Genomic DNA, 21897 nt, shown 5'->3' with positions numbered 1-21897 from the left:
GAGGCAGTAAGGAGTACCTTGTAGGGTGAATTTTCCTTAGAGACCTCCCATTCTCACTGATTGTTGTCTTGAGCAAGTGGTATATGGTGTAGGACATGTTTTTACACTTTTTTTTCATGTTTTTAAGAATCATATAATAAAAGTGAAGTTTTAGAATCTATGTATTCCTATGGTGGTATGGTCAGCCCCCCTCTGTGAATCTTTTCTAATAGGAATTCCAAATAATCAATTACCAGAGAATATTAGATTTAATAGGGGAATAAAATTTGCACAGGAAAACACAGCAAAAACTAACTCAGTGAAAAATGGAAAAAAACAAAACAAAAACCTCAACATATTTTTACAGCAGCTTTCGCCTTACAGTTTGTCGCTGTGTTGGGGCTACATGGGTTTTTTGGCTACATGGGGGCCTTAACCTTAGATAATATTTATGATGTTCTAATATGTGTTTATCTATTCCAACCTATTCCTATTTTTATTTAATTTTATTATTTTAACAATAGTTGACAATGATATAGTAAGAGATTTTTTGTAAAAAAATGTATTTTTTACTCATTTTATTATTGTATTTAGTATTTTTTTCTTTATATGGAGGCATCTTGAGTGCAACATTGATTATTCCCTCTAGATAGTTGCATGCACCAATTGGGTGAGCCTTTGCTAGACAAATTGAGTTCCATAGATGGAAACTTGGTGGGCCACTTTTGCCTAGAGGGTATACAGACAAATGTCCCCAAATCATTGATATCCAGCAAGTCTTGACTGATAAGCTCATATTGATTACACAGGATACATATACTCCATTTTCTAGAACTATTGAAGCTGTTTCACTATGGTATTCATATAGTCAGAAGGAATAGAGAGTTAATAGTGAAACAGAAGGAGGTAGAGAGTCAAAGTTCAGAGTCATGTTCACATGGTACATTTCTTGTTTCTTGATTACTATTTAAAGTAATCTGCCAGAAATTATCTATCTATCTATCTATCTATCTATCTATCTATCTATCTATCTATCTGAGAGAGAGACTTTGTTTTTCTTTTTACCAATTCATAGAAGCCTACACATTTATTTAACATCAATGAAAAATAACAAAATAACACCCAGCTGTATAATTTCCACTTTTTGACACTTTCACCCCAAATATTCTAGCCTGGGCTCCTGAATTTGCAGTATTTTGCACATTAGAAATTAGTAAAATAATATATATGAAAAGTAGCATGATGTTGTGAACCTGTAACCTGCAATTTATGGCTATGTAAGTAAATATTATTTCTTAGATTTTAATTTATTAATGTGATTTGATATGTGATAGACTATATGCTACAACCGACACCAGAAACTTGTCGTGTAGCCCTAGCCTTATGAGTCTAAATATGAATTATGTGTAAGGGTGGGTTCACACCTGTGCCTGGTCGCCGCTTTAGCCAATCCAGCAGGTTTCCGTCTTCTGCCCCGAGAAACCGGACAGGGGACGGAAACACAATAGTCAGTTTTCAAACCCATTCACTTGAATGGGTTTGCAAAGTGACCGCCCGTCTGCGTCTTCTGCCTCTCCGCGGCGAAAACGTTTTTTTTTTTCTAACTGGACACAAAGTCGGACATGCAGGACTTTATGTCCAGTTCAAAAAAACGGTTTTGCCGCAGACAGGCAGAAGACGCACATGGCCGGACACTTTGCAAACGCATTCAAGTGAATGGGTTTGAAAACTGACTACTGGGTTTCCGTCCCCTGTCCAGTTTCTCGGGTCAAAAGACAGAAAAACGCCGGATTGGCTAAAGCGGAGACTGAAGCAGGTGTGAACCCGTCCTAAGATAATACAGGTATGTACAATATGCTGCATTTAAACAATATCTACAATGACCATGTTGGATTGATGCAAGTACATCTTGGGTACGTAATTTGTTTCTAACTAATGGTATAAATACGAGCAATTGTTAATACATTGTGGAACATTTGACTTATCTTCAAGCTCTCTGTATTGAAGATCAACAGGAAGCAGAAGCTTGTATTTTCAAGACAATGCCCAGACCCCCTAGATGATCCCAGACACAGAGAAAAGACTGCAAACTTTTTTTCCAATGGGCTAGACCTCTGTAATTAAAAAAATTCACCTGCGGATGAATATCAATTGGGTCATGTAAAGCTGAAAATTCTCCCAATATCTGAACTTCTACTATGAAAGCAGGTCTTGTGAAGAGTATGGAAGCTCTAGAAAAGCCATAGGGTAGACACTGGCTTCATCAATTGTTGAATATTACAGCCAGGCATTACATACCTTTACAAACCTGCTACAAAGTTTCTGATGAAGTTAATATTGCTGCCCTTTGCACAGTGAACCACAACATTGTACTTTTGTAGAAAGGTCCACACAAGTTCAATAGAGAATGATTCAATTTTATTATGCTTTTTGGCTGTTATTTGAACATGTTTAGCACTTTAAATGTTATCGGTGTTTCAGTTATTTATAACTAGAAAGTAAAATAAATGTAAGCATTCAAATCATAGTTTGCACAAATTACAGGTATTTTCACTGACTGGAACATTAATAAACAGATACTCCTATCTGGATCAATGTGAATTAGCATTACAGCACTGGGACATAATGAAGCTGAATTGATATGGGTCAGTAAGAATTATGAGATTTCTTCAGATTTTCAGCCCTTTGGTCATTTTTTTTTCATGAAGCAGAACAAATAAGATTTCCTCATTTAACAAACATACAGTCAAACAAGTATATTGTGAGAACTGTGAATTCTATGGTATTAGTCACTTGGAGAAATAAAAAACATCTCTCTAAACTGAATAGTTAAAGTTCCTATGTAATTGTATGAGCTACCATTAAAGCAGTTGTCCACGACGTGAAAATAATTTTGTTTCCCCCGTGCATTGTGCCTGGTATTGCAGCTCGGCCCTTTTTAATGCAACTGGGCTGCAATATCTGACACATCCCAAGAACCAGAGTGGTTCCAATTCTTGGGGGGAAAAAGCAGTCTCTTCTCTAATCTTGGATGGTCTCTTTAAGGAAAAACATCTTAATGTGTAGCGTCCACAATTAGACCAGGAATCCTCTCTATCAGGAAGGAATATACCCTAAAAATACACTGGTTTTCTCCATAGGAATATACTTTTTAAATGCTACAATCATAGAAATTAGTACAGATAGATTATTTCCCATAGTGTCTGACATACATGAACTGTATATAAAATAATTACTTCTGTTTTCAACAAAACACTAATGTGTTTGATGGCTTTATGCATACATTTTTAATTATTTTAGTGGACAGCCTATTAAGCTTTATTTGTTGTATTGCAAGAAACAAGTTTGTCTCAGATTTATATAGGCATCTGCTACAATAATATTTTTTTTTTGTTTTATCATTTACTGCAAGTCATAAGATACAACTGGGTAATTCTGATCTGCACTCTTGAATCTCACTAAATAAAATCGGTCAAGCAGTAGCCTCCAGTTTATCAGCTCAAGTGAAGACCATATATCTTCTGTTACAGTAAATGGATTGTTTGTGATACTAGGTATAAAAAATAACTCAGCTCTGTATCAAATTAGGTACATGTCCTTATAAATATTGTCACAAGTAAATACAACCAAGCATCATTTTAGCCTTAAAATGGTTTTCTGTTGACTATAAACAAAATAAAGAAATAATTAAACTGGTGTTTTTTTTTTCTCAATAGGTTTTCCCATGGTTGCCATATTAAAAACCATGCAGCTGAAAATGTAATTCCTATAAAGACATGTTTGTTAAGGGGACATTGTAATTTCAAATATAAAATCCATTTGGAACATTTATAATTTAGATAGATTAAATAGAAATATGAATTTCTTTATATACATAAAAATATCTTGGCATTTCAACCCTACTGAGGCATTTCGGCAACTCGAACCAGTTATAGATAAGCTGCATGTGATCTTTAGTATGAGAACCATGGTTGATCTTATTGAAGTCATTGTTAGTGGAGACCAAGCACAATCTCTCCTTTGTATTGCTTCAGGTTGGGCAAGTGTATAAAATAAACCATACCAATTCATTTGTAGAGTGAAACCAACAAGAAAGAATAATGCTCAGCTTAAACAAATGATATCTATAGATACAAAGTACACTCTAGATTATGTTTTGGACACGTGTGCCATTTTATACGTAAAGCCTACACTGTAGGTTTGTTTGCTTGTCTTGTTTTCAGAGTGGTAGAAAATGTTGAGTATTTGTCCATGAGAATGAGCCAACAGTTTTTTACTGAGATCCCCAGAATGCCAATATTTGCAATGCAAACAATTAGTAAAACAACTCCATGAAATGCCCTCATGTTCTTGCCCATAGGTCACTGGCCCCTTTAGAGTAACTCCAGATGGTCTTTCCAATTCCATAAAACCAATTTGATACAGTGACAGCAGCATACAGCTACCTCCACCCAGCAATCCAAATTGCCAGGCTGTATTAGTGGGTAGAAACAATGCCACGTGAAAACAAAGCTCGGTAAGAAGCTACCCACTATATCATTTTCATATTAAATCTCCTGGGTACAGTGCCAGCGACATCTGCTTCCACCACGGCACCATTGTTTTTCCGAGGAACATATTCCAGGTCAATGTTGTTTTTATGCTTTCCTTTTCCTCGGCTCCACACAAAAAGCAGTAAAAAGCAGAACAAAACCACTCCCAGGAATGTAAAGCAACCCATAGCTGTAGACACCAAAATTGTCTTTAGGTCAAAGGAGTACGTCATGTTTGTATTGGTTAAATTGCTGTTTGTTTCATTTAATTCCGTAATGAACATAGGGGTCATGTTGGTGTAGGAACGATCAGGAACAAATCCTTTTACAGTAAGGGACGCTGAGAAGGTATCATTTCCAGCAGCATTACTAGCAACACAAACATAGGTTCCAGTGTCTTGAACTTGAGCATACCTTATTTCCAGAGTGCCATTTCCAAGTACTGTGGCTCTTCCGTGGGACTTTGCAGAAACCATTCTCCTGCGTGGGGTAACCCATGATATCATTGGCTGAGGATCTCCATCGGCATTGCAGTTCATCTGAACCCTCTGCCCCTCATCTACATGTAGCTGCAACATTTCTCTGTCCTTAATTTTAGGCTTTTTACATATAAAGTAAAAAGATAATACAGTGGTGTGAAATTCCTTAAATGATCTCTCTTTAATATTGTCCGGACTAGCACACATTGGCTGTTGGCTCCCAAAGTTTAACACAGGATGCCTCTGTAACATCCAGATTAGGCGACAGTCACATATTAAAGGATTATTATCAATGCAAAGCACTTCCAGGGCTTTGGGTGAGTGGAACACATTCTCTTCCAGTGTTTCCAATAAGTTTTGAGACAGGTTAAGTAAACGCAAGAACCGGAGTCCTTGGAATGCGTGTGGCTCAATGACTCGCAGCTGAGCTCCTACCATGTGTAATTCCTGAAGTCGAACCAAATCTGACAATACTCCTGCTTCAATAACACTAATAGGGTTAAAGGAGAGGTTTAGGTGAGTTAGGTAAATCAAGTGTTTTAAAGCCGGATAAGGAATTGCTGAGATATTGGTATTGGTGATCGAGAGTAAAGTAAGGTTCAGACCATAAAAACTATTAGCAGGCACCATGTCCAGCAAAGGCCAGTTGCTTATCTCCAAGATTTTCAGTCGGAACAATCTCTTAAAGGCAATTTCAGGCAACACATTTATGTTCAGATGTTTCAAATGCAGACTATAGAGGTTGTGAAGGTGTGAGAGAGCATCAGTCGGAACAGCTGTCAAGTTGCATTTCTCCAAAGTGAGCTGCTCCAGGCTAAGCAGTCCACTAAAAGCTCTATGAGATATGAAAACTAACTGATTATCTCCAACTTCAAGGGACTTTAGATTATGAAGACCCTGAAACATGTAGTCTAGTAAAATGACTATTTTGTTTTCACTTATATCAAGCTTAGTCAAATTTGACAAACCTGTGAAGACACCTAAGTCCAACAGTTTTAAGCGATTTCCTTTTAAGCTTAAGGAACGCAGATTATAAAGATTGTTAAATGCTCCGGGCTCCACATTTAAAATGATGTTGTCACTAAGGTCTATTTCCTCCAACAAAGGATAAGATGAAAAATCATCTGGTCCAACACTTCTCAGTTTGTTCTTGCTTAAATCCAGAATTTTAGTCTCTATCGGGATTCCCTCTGGTATAAGGAGGACTCGACGTCGATGACAGCTGACAGATTTGTTTTGTGCTGAGCACTCGCAACGGGCTGGACAACCAACAGAGGATCCCACATAGACCAAGACCATGGTCACGCACAGGATTATTTGCCAGCAAGAGGTGGCCGTGTGAAGCATGACTCCTCCCATGAAGTACAATTCTCTGGTCAAGGACCTGAAAAAGGTAAGAAAAATATGTGTAAGTGATAAAATCCGGTAAAAAATGGTATATATCAAAGAGATGAAAATGTGAAATCTCTATCACTGACAGAAACTGAACACGAATACATAAATCTTCACATATGTTGGCCTTCTTTTATGCAATTGCTGATGTTAAAACTCTGACTCATTTTGGATTTCTTCCCTCTCCTGTGATGAGTAACAGCGAGGGCATCATGAACGTACTACTCCTACTATGAAGTAGTTGTCACATCAGACATTGTTAATGCCAAGTGCAATGACATAAAGACATCACATTTCAATAATGCAGCTTACGTGAAAATGTGAATCAACAATGCATAATCTGTTCGGTTGTATTTCGGGGATATGCATATGCTGCTCTACAATAAATGAAACATCTCAGCAGATACAAAAACAGATGGAATAGCATATATAAGATCTAATGGTGTAGATTTATCATACATGACCCTGTATCATTATACCCACAGCCTGTTCTACATCACACTTCTAGATACACTTCAATAATTTACCATCACATTTCACAAAGCTACAAAGTTTTAAGTTCCAAAGTTTACTGTTGTAATTGATATATTTCAGATCAATATAAACTCTAAAGCTGGGGACCCATGTAGTGTAAATGATGCAGCTTTGTCCACAACGCAGCAAAGACTGCAGCGTTTTACAGTCCTTGCAAAGTGGTTCTAGTGAATCCCATCCATACATTGCAGACAAATATCCGCAGCTAAAATTTCCGGCGCATTTTTGGAAATTTTAACATGACAGCACACTGGCTGGAAAAGTCTGTGAGGTTTCTATGAAAAACACTGCAGGAAAAACGAGGCCCGCTACGTGGCTAGGTCAGAATAAGTGTTGTAATACAATATTATAAGGTTATATTTTCTATTCTGTTAATCCTATATATCTTGTCATCATACATGCTGCCTGAAATGTTATCATTGATAGCAAGTTTGGCTTTTTGATTTGCATTTATCTCAATGTTATAGTCATAGAAGCTACCATTTCAATTCATCGCGCTACACAATAAACGCATTATAAGCACAGATGAAATAATATTTTAGGGGACGTTTCCTCTAGGAATTTGGTAGAGAGGACGGGCAGTGTTTTTGATGCCATACTGACCATATATATATGGTCATACTGTTAAGTCATAGACATTAAATATTGCATCCAGCATAAAGCCTGAGATATTGTACAGCCATTGGAAGTGACCATTCCGCCTTTGGTAAATGCTTCAGTTCGATGTATTATATTGGGTACGGTGTACAGTCTCCCTGGCACTGCTTAGTTAGATCATCGCTAATGGGAACTTTACTTTAATAAATTCACCTCCCCCGACCTAAAAGAAAAGAAAAAATAAATAAAATGGGAGTTCCACTTTCTGGTTTATGAATAGAATGCCACGAATACCAGGCAGAACAATATTAAGCAGGATTGTAATTCTGTAGCGAGGCAGATTTATATCTACCATACAGGGTTTACATAAAGTAATGGTTGTCATCTCAACCTGTATCTTTAAGCCACTTATAAGGCCAGACTTACGGAGAAAAGTCTCAGCAGAATACTAAAAGGCTTTACACCAGAGGACAACTCAGTTGCTTATAGTTCCAGGTATTTTGGGGGAAATGTTCTTTGAAGAAGAATAATGTGAGACTTTAAAGCAGAAATTGTGAATGGAGTCTCAGATCTGGAAGGGAAAATGTGCTAATAAAGGATCGCACTTTATGGGCATTACCACTGGGATGTGCATGACCGCTGACTGACATGACTGATTTCCACAATGTATTCCTGAAGATTAATTATATGTGTTTCAGAGGGAGACGGAGATGCTGTAAGCTGAATAGGAAAGAACTTTAATACTCCATTTAACTGCCTGATATTGCAATTTCAGCAACAGTACAGTGTGTAGATACTTTAAAGTGCTATTCCTATAGACATAGCCAGATTTAGATTCGTAGACAATTAGAAGTTAAATATTTTTGCAAATATAATTAATTAAAAATTCTGCAGAGTTTTAAAGATTTCCTCTAATTATTTTAGTGGTGACGGTCTTTTGTCTTGATTGGTTGTCAATGGATACGATCATGAATGCAGGAGCTTTCTATTGTCTGTCACTTACGTCGGATTTCGGGAAGGGGTTAGACTGAGCACTGAGTCTGGATGTATGGCTCTGGCATCTTTTAATCACTGTGCAAGTGTCGGGGGCTCAGTGACATATCCCATTCAGGAGACTTTAGTGCTAAGTGGTGCGCATGCGCAGTGGTAATCAAGCCTAACCTTGGCCGGGAGTAAGGGTGGTGATATGCTATTCCAATTTCACTTCAGGCAGCAGAGAATCCACAATTGGCCCTGGGTACCAACACCAACCTCGGGGATACCTATCTTCTAGAAACCTTACATGCTATATATTACCAGCAGCTTGACTCAGTACCACAAAACCAGCAAGGCAATTACCATACTGAATATATCCACAGATTGGGGGCCACACGGTGGCTCAGTGGTTAGCACTGCAGCGCTGGAGTCCTGGTGTTCAAATCCCGCCAAGGGCATAAAACCATCTGCAAGGAGTTTGTATGTTCTCCCCGTGTTTGCATGGATTTCCATCCCATATTCCAAAGACATACTGATAGGGAAAAATGTACATTGTGAGCTCTATGTGGGGCTCACAATCTACATTTAAAAAAAAAAAAAAAAGAATATATCCTCAGATCACACTTTAGAAACATTTAAGATTATATGAAACGTTGGTAATGGGCGCCCTTTAGTATTTATATGCCAAATATAATCTATTATTTTTCTGAGATATGACTATATTGACAATCAAGGCTGTATCCAAATGATTGATTTCAATGGAACATGAATGGTGGTATATTTAGCATTATAATTATTTCACTATTACTACTATTACTGCCCAGATGTACGAAGACCAAGCAAAGTCACACATTGCATTTGCATCTAAAATTAGATTAAGGAGTGCTGTAAGTTATTTGTTTCATTTTCTGAAGCATGCTGAATAAATATATATCTCCAGAAATGATATAATGCAGTAATTAATAGGTGCGGTTGAGAAGATGCGTCCGTGCTATCCGTAAATCCGGATAGTACATCGCTGTATAGTGAAACTGAGACACTTCATTAAATTAAGTCCTTCCTGAGATTTTGTATTCAAAGCCTTATAATTACAAGACACCGTGAAAGAGATTGATCAGATCAACTGTAGTTCATTAGCAGTACAGATAAAAAGAAGAATATCCCGGACTCTGACTACGGCCTCTAGAAAAGAACCTTAATCAAAAGGATTTTTTTTTTCCACTCATTGTAATCATTACTCATTCAATGAGGTTTCATTTACTGGCAATCTCATCCAATTGCTTAAAGCATACGGAAAAATCGGAATTATTCCTATAGCACATGTGATAAGTAATCCTATAATGATTTAGTGTTACAACACCATTACTTTATTAAGCCTCGATTTCTAAAGAATCGAATCGTATAGGCTCATCTGCAGCTCACCAATGATTTACGCAGTGCAAACACACCTGACTCCTATGTACGCTTTAGGTTAAGGCCCCATGTGACAGAATAAGGCTGAGGCCCCACGATGCGGAAACGCAGCTTTTTTTGCTGCAGATTTTGCTGCAGTTTTTTTGAGCCAAAGTCAAGAATGGCTACAAAAGGAATGGGAAATATACAGGAAGTTCTTATACTTCTCCCTTCTCCTCAATCCACTCCTGGCTTTGGCTCAAAAAACCGCAGCAAAATCAGAAACAAAAAATGCTACATTTCCGCAACGTGGGGCCTCAGCCTTAAGCTAAAAAACACTGCGGTAAAAACAGCAACAGAAACGCATCTGCAGTGTTTTTCACTGGGGTTTTGCTGAGTTTTTCTCTGCAGATTTTCTTCCCTTATTAAACATATAGGGAAGGGGCGAGCATTTTCCCACGTATAATTGACATGCCGCGTTTCTCAAAAATACAGCTTTTCTGCAGAGTTATATTCTGCATTCTGTGGATGGGATTAGTTAGAATCTCATTCCCTTTGCAGGTACGGTAAAATGCTGCATTCTTTTCTGCTGTGTTTCTGCAATGTGGGGCCTTAGCTTTAAGTTATTCTGATTTTGTTTTCAGTGAATACAATACAATTCTAGCTAAATTTGTACGATGAACAAGCAAATAAACTTGAATGTTTGCTCTCTATGTTTTACAGTCCAGTCTACAAACTGTGCTTAAGAGGACAAGTACATCGTAGTTCCCCAGATTTGGAAAATAGACTCATCCATCAAAGTCAACCTTCATCTGACATAGTTGATTTCTTTTACAGCTGATGTCACCTGTTAGAGTATAAAATTCTACGAAAACCTACAGGTGTGGCAAGCACTATCTGTACACATCGCATGCTACTATAGGTTTCCCTATAGGTATAATGGAAGCAGTGAAAAATGCTGCAGGAAAAACCACAATGCATTGCCGCCACAGTTTTTCACACAACATTTTTTTTTTTCTTTTTTCAAGGCTGAGACCCCGCATTGCAGAAACAAAACTTTTTTTGCTGCAGATTTTACTGCATTTTGTTGAGCCAAAGCGAGGAATGGCTACAAAAGGAATGGGACACATATAGGAAGTTGTTATACTTCTACCTTCTTCAATCCATTCCTGGCTTTAAAATCTACAGCAAAATCTTCACCATAAAAACCGGGTTTCCAAACCATGGGGCCTCAGCCTAAACACATAATCAATCTGTAAGGCATGCTAAAGTGTATGAGGCCACAAATAGCAACATTTTCTTCTAGGCACAGGAGCACAGGGAGGTAGCACATAATTTATGATAATGTACAGCCGCGGAAAACGGAACCCATTGAAGTCAATGGGAGTCTTTTTTTTCAGCGCTGATTCTGACGCGAGTTCTGCACCAGAATCAGCGCCAACTTCCTCCGTCTGAATGAACCCTTAAAGCAAAATCACTAGGGTTTTTTTTCTGCCTCTTTGCACTGACAATAATACAGGGAATGTAGTGTAGGCTGAGAACCAAATGCAAAGCATTGCATTGGACTGTATATCTTTTTAGTTTTTAACCCCTTAAAGATAAAGCCAAATCTTATCAACATGCTGCCTCAGTACAAACTGACTAGTGATGTAGGTTTTCAACTCACAGCATGTCAATCTATGCTGGCAGAAGGTCCACAGTGATTCCTGCAGGAACCCCCACAAAATTATCCCATTTTTGTAGTAGCGACTTTCAAAAAAAAAAAAAACATGATAAAATGTCATTCAGAGTCATCTTGTATGGACATTCCCTACAATTATTGATCACATATAATGTCATTAACCCTAAAACAGTGTCATAGTATCACATTGACTAGACTGAGGGCACACATTGCAAAAATGCTACTTTTTTGTTGCAGATTCTGATACATTTTTTTGAGCCAAAGCCAAGAGTGGCTTCAAAATGAATGGGGAAAATAAAGGGTTAAATTCACTCCTAGTTTAGGCACGAGAAAGCAGCAAAATCTGCCATACAAAGATGCATGTGGCCTCAGCCTTACGGTGGTTGCACACACACTCACATACACCATATTTTAGAAAAACATTAATGTCAGAAGTAGATTGAAAAGTAATGGGAAAAATAAATCATGGATTTATACTTCTTCCTGCTGGACCTGTTTTAGGTTTTTTAAAAAAACATTTTTGACATTTTTCCAAAAAAGCTATTTCTTATGGGGTGGTTCACAAATAACCCACCAGACCTTATTTGCAGAAATGCAGCATTTTTAGCTTCTGTGGAAACATAGCAGAATGTTGCAGTACCAGCAAAGTGAACAAGGTTTTGTGTTCTGTCATCTACAGATTAAAAAAGCGCAGCATGTTAATTTTACCTGTGGATATGCTGTGCTTTTCCCATAGACGTAGATGTATATGTGGGGTAGGGAAAAAACATAGGGGAGAAGCAGTAAAAGGTATTTCTGCTGCATTTTTTTTCTGCAACATTTTTTAGCTGCATTTCCATAAAATGTGGGCCCCCCCGGGATGGAAACGGCGCGGATTGTCCACCGGAAAAATTGCAGTGTTTTACAGAAAGGGCAAAGTAGATGGGATTTCAGCAAACCCTATGCCTACTTTGCGGTAAAAGCCGCCGTGCGTATACGCTACAATTTCCAAAACGGAAACACCGGCAGTTTCTCCATAGGTATAATTGTCCGTGGATGAAAACAGTGCTTAAAGCACTATAGGAAGAACCGCGATGCATTCTCACAGCGGTTTTTCCTGCAGCGCTTTATTGCTACTGGACGTCCTGTGGGTCCTTAACCTTAGTCTTTTGGACCAGGAGAACTTTTATCTTTTCCGTCCATCATTCTGAACTTCCAGATATATAAAGATTTGAGCAGATTTGTCTCTTTTCCTGATTTTGCTGTAAATATTCAGTGTATTCCGCGATGGGGTGAAAGCAGAGTAAAATCCAGTAATAGGATAAATGATATACAAGTCAGTGACATTTAATACATGGTTCTGCAGTTTGGAAGCTCATTAAAATACATGCATTTTAGGATTCATAAGATCCCTGAACATATTCTCTATATGTTTGATTTGCAGGAAAGCATTTTGCTTGTTAGAGACGCTATACAATTCCCACTCATGCATAGTCCTAGCAGCATTCCTATACCCTGAGGGAACGTCTCCAATTTCTTTTTATTTTGTCAACATGCTCAGAGAGCATATGGTCATGCTTGTTTAAATTCAGTAAGTGATGCCCGTGTGTGAAGCCTATATAGAGGAATACAACACAGAATAAGCTGTTTAACCAGGTGACTATCTCTCTGCAATATTTCCTATGTAGTCTCCAGTCTATTGAAGACTTTGCATTCACAAAGGTACAGTAGCTAAGATTCATTTTTCATTTAACTCTTTGTATTGCATTGTGCTAGCATCATAACTCTCCCTGATAAAATACTGCAATGTAATAGGTTTGAACACTTTGTGATGTTCCTGTGAATTTTTGCTCCTAGGCTTGTTTGTAATATTCTAAGTCCTTACTTTGTGATACTCTATCATTATCCTTTAGCCTATCCTTTTGCTTTTATACCTGCACCTTTATCTACTATTGTAGGTTTCTTCTGTTATAATTGTTTATCAGTTTTCCATCGTATGCTCCTGCCAAGCTGGATAAGTCAAGCAGAAGGCAAAAGAGACAGAGAGTTACTTGCCTGCGTTGCTCTGTCTCGGATCACTGTGGCATCCCTTGAATCCCCCAGACTCCCTATACGCTGGACAGCTACAGAACAGCACAGGGAAATGACTGGAGGAGCAATTCAAGCAAAAAGCTCTTGGTATGTCTCCAGGTAGTTTAGTATCTGGCAGCTACGCTTTGCAGGAAGAAATTTGGAAATGCATAGCACACCATAAAGGAAAATCAGTATTATCAGATTCATATATATATATATATATATATATATATATATATATATATATATATATATATATATATATTATGTCTATAGAATAAAAACAATGGGGCAGGTTTACCAATTCTGTGGATTATATATACTTGTATAGTATATTCTTAGACTAAACAGTCTGTTTATCATAATGGCTGATACTGGATGATAAATCTGGTACATCTTCAGACTGTCTAGTTGGAGTTTATACTGCCTAGTTGGCTTTTTTAAACAAAAGTTGTACCAAAGTTTTGGTGCAATTCTGGCACACATTTGCATCCTAAGCCCCCTGTAGCTTTTGGTGGCAAGGACTACCACTTTTCTGCTAAGCCTTTCCTCCTGCTAAATCTCATGTCCAGGCTTATTTTATGTTTTTTCTGAATATTACGGCCACTTATGAAAGGATGCCTTAGACAAACAATTGGCTGCTCCATCTATTTGTGCCCCTACAGCAATAGTGTAATGTCAGATGCGAGCTCCATGCAGTCACTGACTTTCTAAAAAAAATAACATGTACTTCCAGAATACACAGACTGAAACCAATTGAATACATTTGATTTAATAGCATATCTCATTCACACTATACCACAATATTTAATTGGGCAGTGTGGCAACTGAGTATGCCTGAAACCCCACAAAAACTTAAGACTATAAAAGCAGGTCTCAATGAAATTAGCAAGATATTGTGAAAAAAACAAACAAAAAAAACTACAGTAGTTAGGGTGGATGTACACAACCGAAATGTCCAGGCAGATGATCACTAGGGTTGAGCGATCGTGTTCAGAAAAGATCGGATTCCGATCGGCGATCGAGAAAATTTCACGATCGCGATTGGAATTCTGAACACAATCTTTTTAGGTGGGATCAAGATCGGTACTATTTCCCACAATGCTTTGCTTAGCCTTCACACTGAGTATACGCTCTGCTCATTCTGAGCAGAGTGTATACTCAGTGTGAAGACTCCGCTGCGGTTCCATAGAAATGAATGGAAGCAGCCGGCACACAGCCTTAAACCCTTGCGTGCCGGCTGCCTCCATTCATTCTAATGGGAGACTAAACTAACATCTCTAGTAGCTGCAGTGCCTGGTGTTCTTCTTCGCCTCGCTGCCGCTCCACGCTGCTCTTCTCACCTCGCTGCCGCCGCCTCCCGGGTTAGTGTTTAAAGAGCTAGGAAGGCGGGGCTTGTGGCTTAGGAGAGTGTGGGCGGGTACAGGGTGGGGAGACGTCACGTCACCTCTCCCAGTACCCACCCACACTCTCTTAACCCGCACACACTCTCCTAACCTGGGAGGCAGGGGGCAGCGAGAAGAGCAGCGTGGAGTGGCAGCGAGGCGAAGAAGAACACCGGGCAGCGGAGCAGCCATCTCTGCAGGTAAGTGGACACCAGGAGGACCTAAGTAGCCGGAGGATTAAAAAAAAATCCTCTGGCTACTTAGTGATTCACTACACAGTGTGGATTCTAACAATTAAAACATTCAATTGTTAGATTCCATGCTGTATAGTGAATAGGATTGCTTTTAAAATCCGATCTCCGATTAATAAAAAAATCCCATTGACTTGCATTGGGATCAGAATTGGGATCGAGATCTTTCAACCCTAATGATCACTCATAGCAGATAACAAATATGGCTGATGCATATTATATGGGGGAGCAATGATGGCTACTGCACAGTTGCATTGTCATCCACGAATGAGTGTTTCCCCCTTTGTTAGCTAATCATCATCAAATTAAGAGTGGTGTCCAACCTGGATGTGACTATAGTGAATATTAATGGAGCCTTTACTTCTCTGTAAGCTTCCTGGGCAAGCTTGTTCCTGATAATTGTACTGTGCAAGTATTGTGGAGACAACACACAGATAAGGCTTCGCACATTTTTGGCCCATTCCCGGTTTTGGCACACAATCACTGATGTAAATAACTGACCAAAATACTGGCCTCTGATTAAGCTCTTAGGAGAGCAGCACATGACCATACTTCACCTGTAAAACACGGTCCATGTGTCAGCCGCATTTACTTTGTGCTGGGCGCGGGAATCCTAGCAGTATGGATATATATAATGGTAGTAGTCCCTGCTTCCCAGTGATATACTGTCCCAATCAATTACAATATGGGACAGAATGGCACTGGGAGGCAGGGACTACTACCATTATAGATAAATAGGATGCTAGGAGTCCCACTCTCAGCATGAAGTTCAAGCCGGTAAATCTGGCTAACACACGGACCATGTTTCATGAGTGAAATACGGACGTGTGCTGCTCTCCTTAAAGGGAGTCTGTCACTAGAGCCCAGGATATCAACCCAACCCTGTAGATAGGCTTGAGTCACGTGAATTAAGCAATGTTTCCCCCTTGTCAATCTTTGATGCAGAGATATCACTGTTTTTGCAATATGCAAATTAATTCTTTGGAACAATGGCAGTGTTGAAGTAATGACAATGCCCTCATAGTGACAAAAATAGCAACATTTCAGCAACAGAAGCACCAATTCTCAAGGGGAAAACACAATTTGAGGGGATCCTAAAATATCTATGTGCAGGGCTGGGCTGACATTCTGGGCTCTCCTTAAGCTTAGATGGTCTGAATAAGCAGGTATTAACATGAAAAGGTTACAAAAATACAAAACTGTGGATCAATCTGCTCAGTTCCACCTTCTCTATAACATACTGTCCACAGATGTAACTGTATTTAGCACGTGACAGGTTTCCTTTAAGACCCATACTTTGTAAATCTTTGTGATGATAAAAGAGTACACCCCTAAAATATTGCCTTTTCCCCTTTTACCCTATAAAATAAACCATGAAAAATTGTTAAAGAAGGAATAAGTCTATATTCAAGTCAATGAGACTTGAATATCTTGCCTGAAAGACAGGCGAAGAGAAATTGTTAGATTTAGAGATTTAAATCAGGCAAAGGATTTGACACACATTGTAATCCAATGTATCATTTTTAGAATTTCATTCTGTCACTGTGTGTCAATAAAACTGCCAGGTGTAAGCACTAAAATTGTCTGTCAAAGAATATTATGTTCTAAACACACAAACTAACTTATTACCTTTTACACAACTGCCGAAAGATGTTATATTAAAGAAAGGGTTTGAAAAAAAATGACTTTTTTGTAGTACGATTGACAGCTATGTAGTAGCATTAATGATATTTTCTTTCTTGGAGACTGACAAAAGGCAGATACAAGATATAAAATACCAAGGTGTCTAATAAGTTAGAATTCAACAGAAATGAAATAAACAATGCCTTCTAAATGTGTCGTATTCAGGTAAATATCAGAAACGGATGTTATATATCCCAGATGACTCTCATAAAAAAGCAGGACCCACTTACTATCTTGTGTATATCAATGGAGTTGACTGTAATTGGTGTATAATTGTTCTTCTCCCCTGAACCAATGGAATTAAGTTTATATGATGTTCAGATTATTAAAAGGGTTATGTCTTGAGATAAGAGCAAGGTCCTTTCCCCACTGTACATTGAGCTTGACAATGGCGAGGTCGAATGGAGACGTGAGTGGTGTTGGATTGCCCTCCCATTCACTTTAATGGAACCGCTGGAGATAGCCAAAGTACAGCACTTGGCTATCTCCAGCACTCCCATCGGTATCATCAGGTTAGCAGTCAGAAAACCATCAATTGGGTATTTATCCTCTATTCTATAATTGGTGGGAAAATAGTTTTCATGAGATATCTAATTTATGGGGAAGTGAATTCAGTACACAACAGGTTGTATTTAGCATACCCTTTCATAGAGGACATAAAAGATCCTCTTTAAGGCTAAAGGTCCCACGTAGCAGAATGCAACTAAAAAATGCTGCGGAAATGCCATACATTTTTTTTCCACTCCATTTTTCATTGAGTTTTTGCTGAGTTTTTCTCTGCAGTATTTCTTCCCTTATTAAACATGAACATGACAATGGTCAGGCTGTATTGTGATGCTAGTGCAAACAGCAGTGAGGATATCATCAGTTTTACCCCACCTCTGTCATATTGCTGGTGTTGTCCTTCTCTCTGCAGGCCTCTTATCACCTGCTGATCAGCTGTTTGAAGGGGCTGTGACACTTGTACATACAAGCACCGTGACCCCTTTGCTGTCTGCATTACATGGCATTTGTTTTATAGTGGTCATGTGATATATCACATCATTCCATAGAAGTGAATGGGACAAGGCTCCCAGTATTGTTAATATGCGCCCCATTCCCTTAGGACTCTAGGTACGCTACTGACAGTCAGATTCTTACCTGTGAGCATTCATTACATTCTATATGGAATAGATGTGTGTTGTTGTCTTCTCAACAAGTTTAATTATGACACCGCCACGTGCTAAGCTCATTGCTGCTAGAAAAAACCTTTGCTGAGCAAAGTACGGTACAACCCTTACTTACAGGATTATTAATAGCTTCCCAAAGGGTTTAATGTTGCCAGATGAGCACTACCCATGGTGCAGAGGCTGAGAACAAATGTAATACATCAGGAAACTAAGAATTACAGCTTGTGTAGTAAAGGTAACAGTAGAGCATCTTCATGCCCTCAATGACATATTAAATTTACTGTCTCCACTAGGTCAAACTAATAGTTCTCACCATTAACTACACTCCTAAAATGCCATGTATATAGCTGAAATGGAAGGGAAACAATAACCATCAGTATTGATGAAAGTGCCACATAACATGGCAATATACAAGCAGAACCATTCTGGCTGGTACACATTTGCATGTCCCTGAAGTATTTCATGCTGGAGACTGAACTCTGAACAGACAGATGCAAGGAATAGCCACTGCAATTTATCCCATTAATGTAAACACATTATCCAAGGCAAATAAATTACATTTCCCAGTGTTCATATTTCTCTGCTAGATTACTGAAAACAAAGTTGGAGGATAAAACCCAAACATTAATATCTTTTTGCTGGTACGATTAATCTACATAAGACAAATGCACACTGAAGAGAGCGCTGTGTTGGCTGTAAATCTAAAGTATCCAGTTAAAAGCAAGAAAGCTAATTAAATGCTACACACATCCAAGATCCAAGACACTGCCTTTTGTATTACAGAAATCAATTAATTGAAAGGAGACACACATACAAACACACATACATATAACATACAAATACATACACACACATACACATACAAATAACATACACATACATACACACACCCCAAACACACACATACATACAAACACATATAACACACACTTGCATATAACATACACATACATACACACACCCCAAACACACACACACATACTGTACATACACACACACAACACATACATTCATACACACACATATAACACATACATACTGTATAATAGTACGTATAGCATACACATACATACACACATCTATAACACACACACACACACATATAATATAAACATACATACACACACCCCAAACACACACACTTACACAACTACTTATAACACACATACATACACATACACACACATATAACACACACACATATATACACACCCTTACACACACATATACATACAACACACACATTCATGCACACATACATACACACCAACACATGACACACATATACATACACACCTACATATGACACACATACATACAAACACACACATACATATACACACACATACTGTATATACACACACATATACATACAGACACACACATACACACACAGATACATACATACACACATTTTATTAAAAGAAAGGTGAAGGTGGTATGGGGTATGGGGTCCGAAGGTTTCTGCTGGTAAATACTTTTTTGGCAGATTGGGTTTCTGTTTTTCAGGTCCTCATGCGGACCTGAAGAACGGAAACCTGAAAGCAAGTCCAAACCTAGTTTTATCAGTAATTTTGATATTGATGACAGAGAAATGCTGAGTCAGCGACTGGCTGAGTTCCTACATATGGGTAGACGGCTTGTCATTACTCCAGGAAAATTAATAAAGGTGGACAGAGTCCACCAAAGTGGATTTCCTAGAGCAGCAGGGCTTTTATCATTGGAGATCCTTTCTTTGCTTTGGCTGGGGGTACACAATGTAAGCACAGGTGGTTTTTGCTGTGGCTGATCTGAACTACTTTTTGCAGTTTTAGTCGCAGCATGTGGCTGAGGTCTAAACCTCCATGTACTAAGCTGCGACTATACATTTGATTGCAATGGGTTTGCTAACAGCAAGTTTGCCTTCAGTAACCCACTACAATATGTCTCTGTTTGCTCCCAGAATTTGATCATTCTCTTCTGGATCTCAGAAAAAAAAAGGGATCTGTAAGGTTGGGTTGGAGCTTGCAGAGGCTTTGCCACTGCAGAATCACCAGAGACTAATCACTGTGATGTACAGCAGCAATTTAGTGGAGGGAATTTAAGTCCCATTCATATACCACCTATGAAACTGTGGTGAAAAGCCATGATAAAAAGCGACCAACTCTCTTGGCTAATTTTTTGCCGTGGCTGGTTCTTCTGTGGGACATTCACTTGCCTTAAACACTAAAAACAGGGCCAGGGCGCCACAGGACGGAAAGGCTGCGATTTGCTGTGGCGGAAATGCAGCGGTAAAAAATTACAGCATTTTACAGTAATGGCAAAGTGAATGGAATTCGAGTCAATCTCATGCCCACTATGCAGTAAAAACCACTGTGCGAACATGTCGCGGATTCCAAAACCGGCGTCATTTTGAAAATAGCACCATGTCAATTATATCTATGGAAACACCGGCGGTTTCCCCATAGGTATAATTATAAGGGCCCCTTTACACGGAGGATACTGTGGCTGATTCCGAACGTGTAAACCAGGGGTCTCAAACTCAACTTAGCATGTGGGCCGCAGAGCAAGATCCCAGCCAGTCGGCGGGCCGCACCGCGGCAAATTTAGCTCCACCCACTTTTATGTTGACTCCGCCCATTCATTTTTCATGTGCCCCCACACTGTATAATCCTCCTACAGTCACCCGTAAACTATATGTCCCCCCTCCATCTTTCCCCTAGTTACATATACACCCTTCATCTGCCCCCCAGATTCATGTCCCCCCATCTCTGCCCCCAGATTCATGTCCCTACATTTCTGCCCCCAGTTTCATGTCCCCCCCATCTCTGCCCCCAGATTCATGTCCCTCCATTTCTGCCCCAGTGTCAGGCCGTTCTCCCCCCTCCCTTCGTCTGCCCCCAGTGTCATGAGCCCCTTCATTCCACCTCAATGTTTAAAGAGGACCTTCCACCATTTTGCCCACAGGCAGTTCTATATACTGCCGGAAAGCTGACAGTGCGCTGAGTTCAGCACACTGTCGGCTTTCCCGATGTGGGCCCAGTGTGAAGAGCTTACGGTCCGGTACCGTAGCTCTTCTATGGTCAGAAGAGCGTCTCTGACACTCAGTCAGAGACGTCCTTCTTCACAGCACAGCCAATCGCGCTGTGCTGTGAGAGCCGGGAGGAACGCCCCCTCCCTCTGCTCGCAGTACTCGTCCATAGACGAGCATTATCAGGGAGGGAGGGGGCGTTCCTCCCGGCTCTCACAGCACAGCGCGATTGGCTATGCTGTGAAGAAGGACGTCTCTGACTGAGTGTCAGAGACGCTCTTCTGACCATAGAAGAGCTACGGTACCGGACCGTAAGCTCTTCACACTGGGCCCACATCGGGAAAGCCGACAGTGTGCTGAACTCAGCGCACTGTCAGCTTTCCGGCAGTATATAAAACTGCCTGTGGGCAAAATGGTGAAACGTCCGGATTCAACTTGGATCCGGCGTCCCTAGACTTGTGCGGGCCGCACAAAATTGTTCGGGGGGCCGCATGCGGCCCGCAGGCCGCGAGTTTGAGACCCCTGGTGTAAACACTCCGAATCAGCAGCGTTTAAAGCAGGTCGCATTGCTTTCTATGAGAGCCGGCATATGTGCGCTCCCCATAGAAATTAACGGGCTGCTTTTTCCCATTCATTTCTATAGGGAGCGCACATATGCCGGCTCTCATAGAAAGCAATGGGAACTGCTTTAGACGCTGCTGATTCGGAACGTTTACACGTTCCGAATCAGCCACAGTATCCTCCGTGTGAAGGGGACCTAACACAAAGTCCGCCGAGATAAACTCT

At 39.6% G+C, this 21897-nt stretch overlaps 1 protein-coding gene across 5 annotated transcripts in view; it reads right to left on the bottom strand.

Moving 5' to 3' along the window:
- Positions 1-3215: 3215 nt before the first annotated feature.
- The window catches only part of LINGO2 (leucine rich repeat and Ig domain containing 2), a 1202771-nt gene continuing 1184089 nt past the window's right edge, over positions 3216-21897 (bottom strand). For all 5 annotated transcript variants that reach the window (XM_075279372.1, XM_075279381.1, XM_075279389.1 and 2 more), the window contains one exon: positions 3216-6374. In XM_075279372.1, coding sequence (XP_075135473.1) covers positions 4511-6349 — 1839 coding nt within the window. In that variant the 5' untranslated portion in view covers positions 6350-6374 and the 3' untranslated portion in view covers positions 3216-4510. The remainder of the gene's footprint in view (positions 6375-21897) is intronic.

This window comes from Leptodactylus fuscus, chromosome 1 (assembly GCF_031893055.1).
Source record: "Leptodactylus fuscus isolate aLepFus1 chromosome 1, aLepFus1.hap2, whole genome shotgun sequence".
NCBI classification, from domain to species: domain Eukaryota; kingdom Metazoa; phylum Chordata; class Amphibia; order Anura; family Leptodactylidae; genus Leptodactylus; species Leptodactylus fuscus.
Note: the sequence above shows the minus strand (reverse complement) of the source record. Positions and strands in the feature narration are given on the sequence as shown.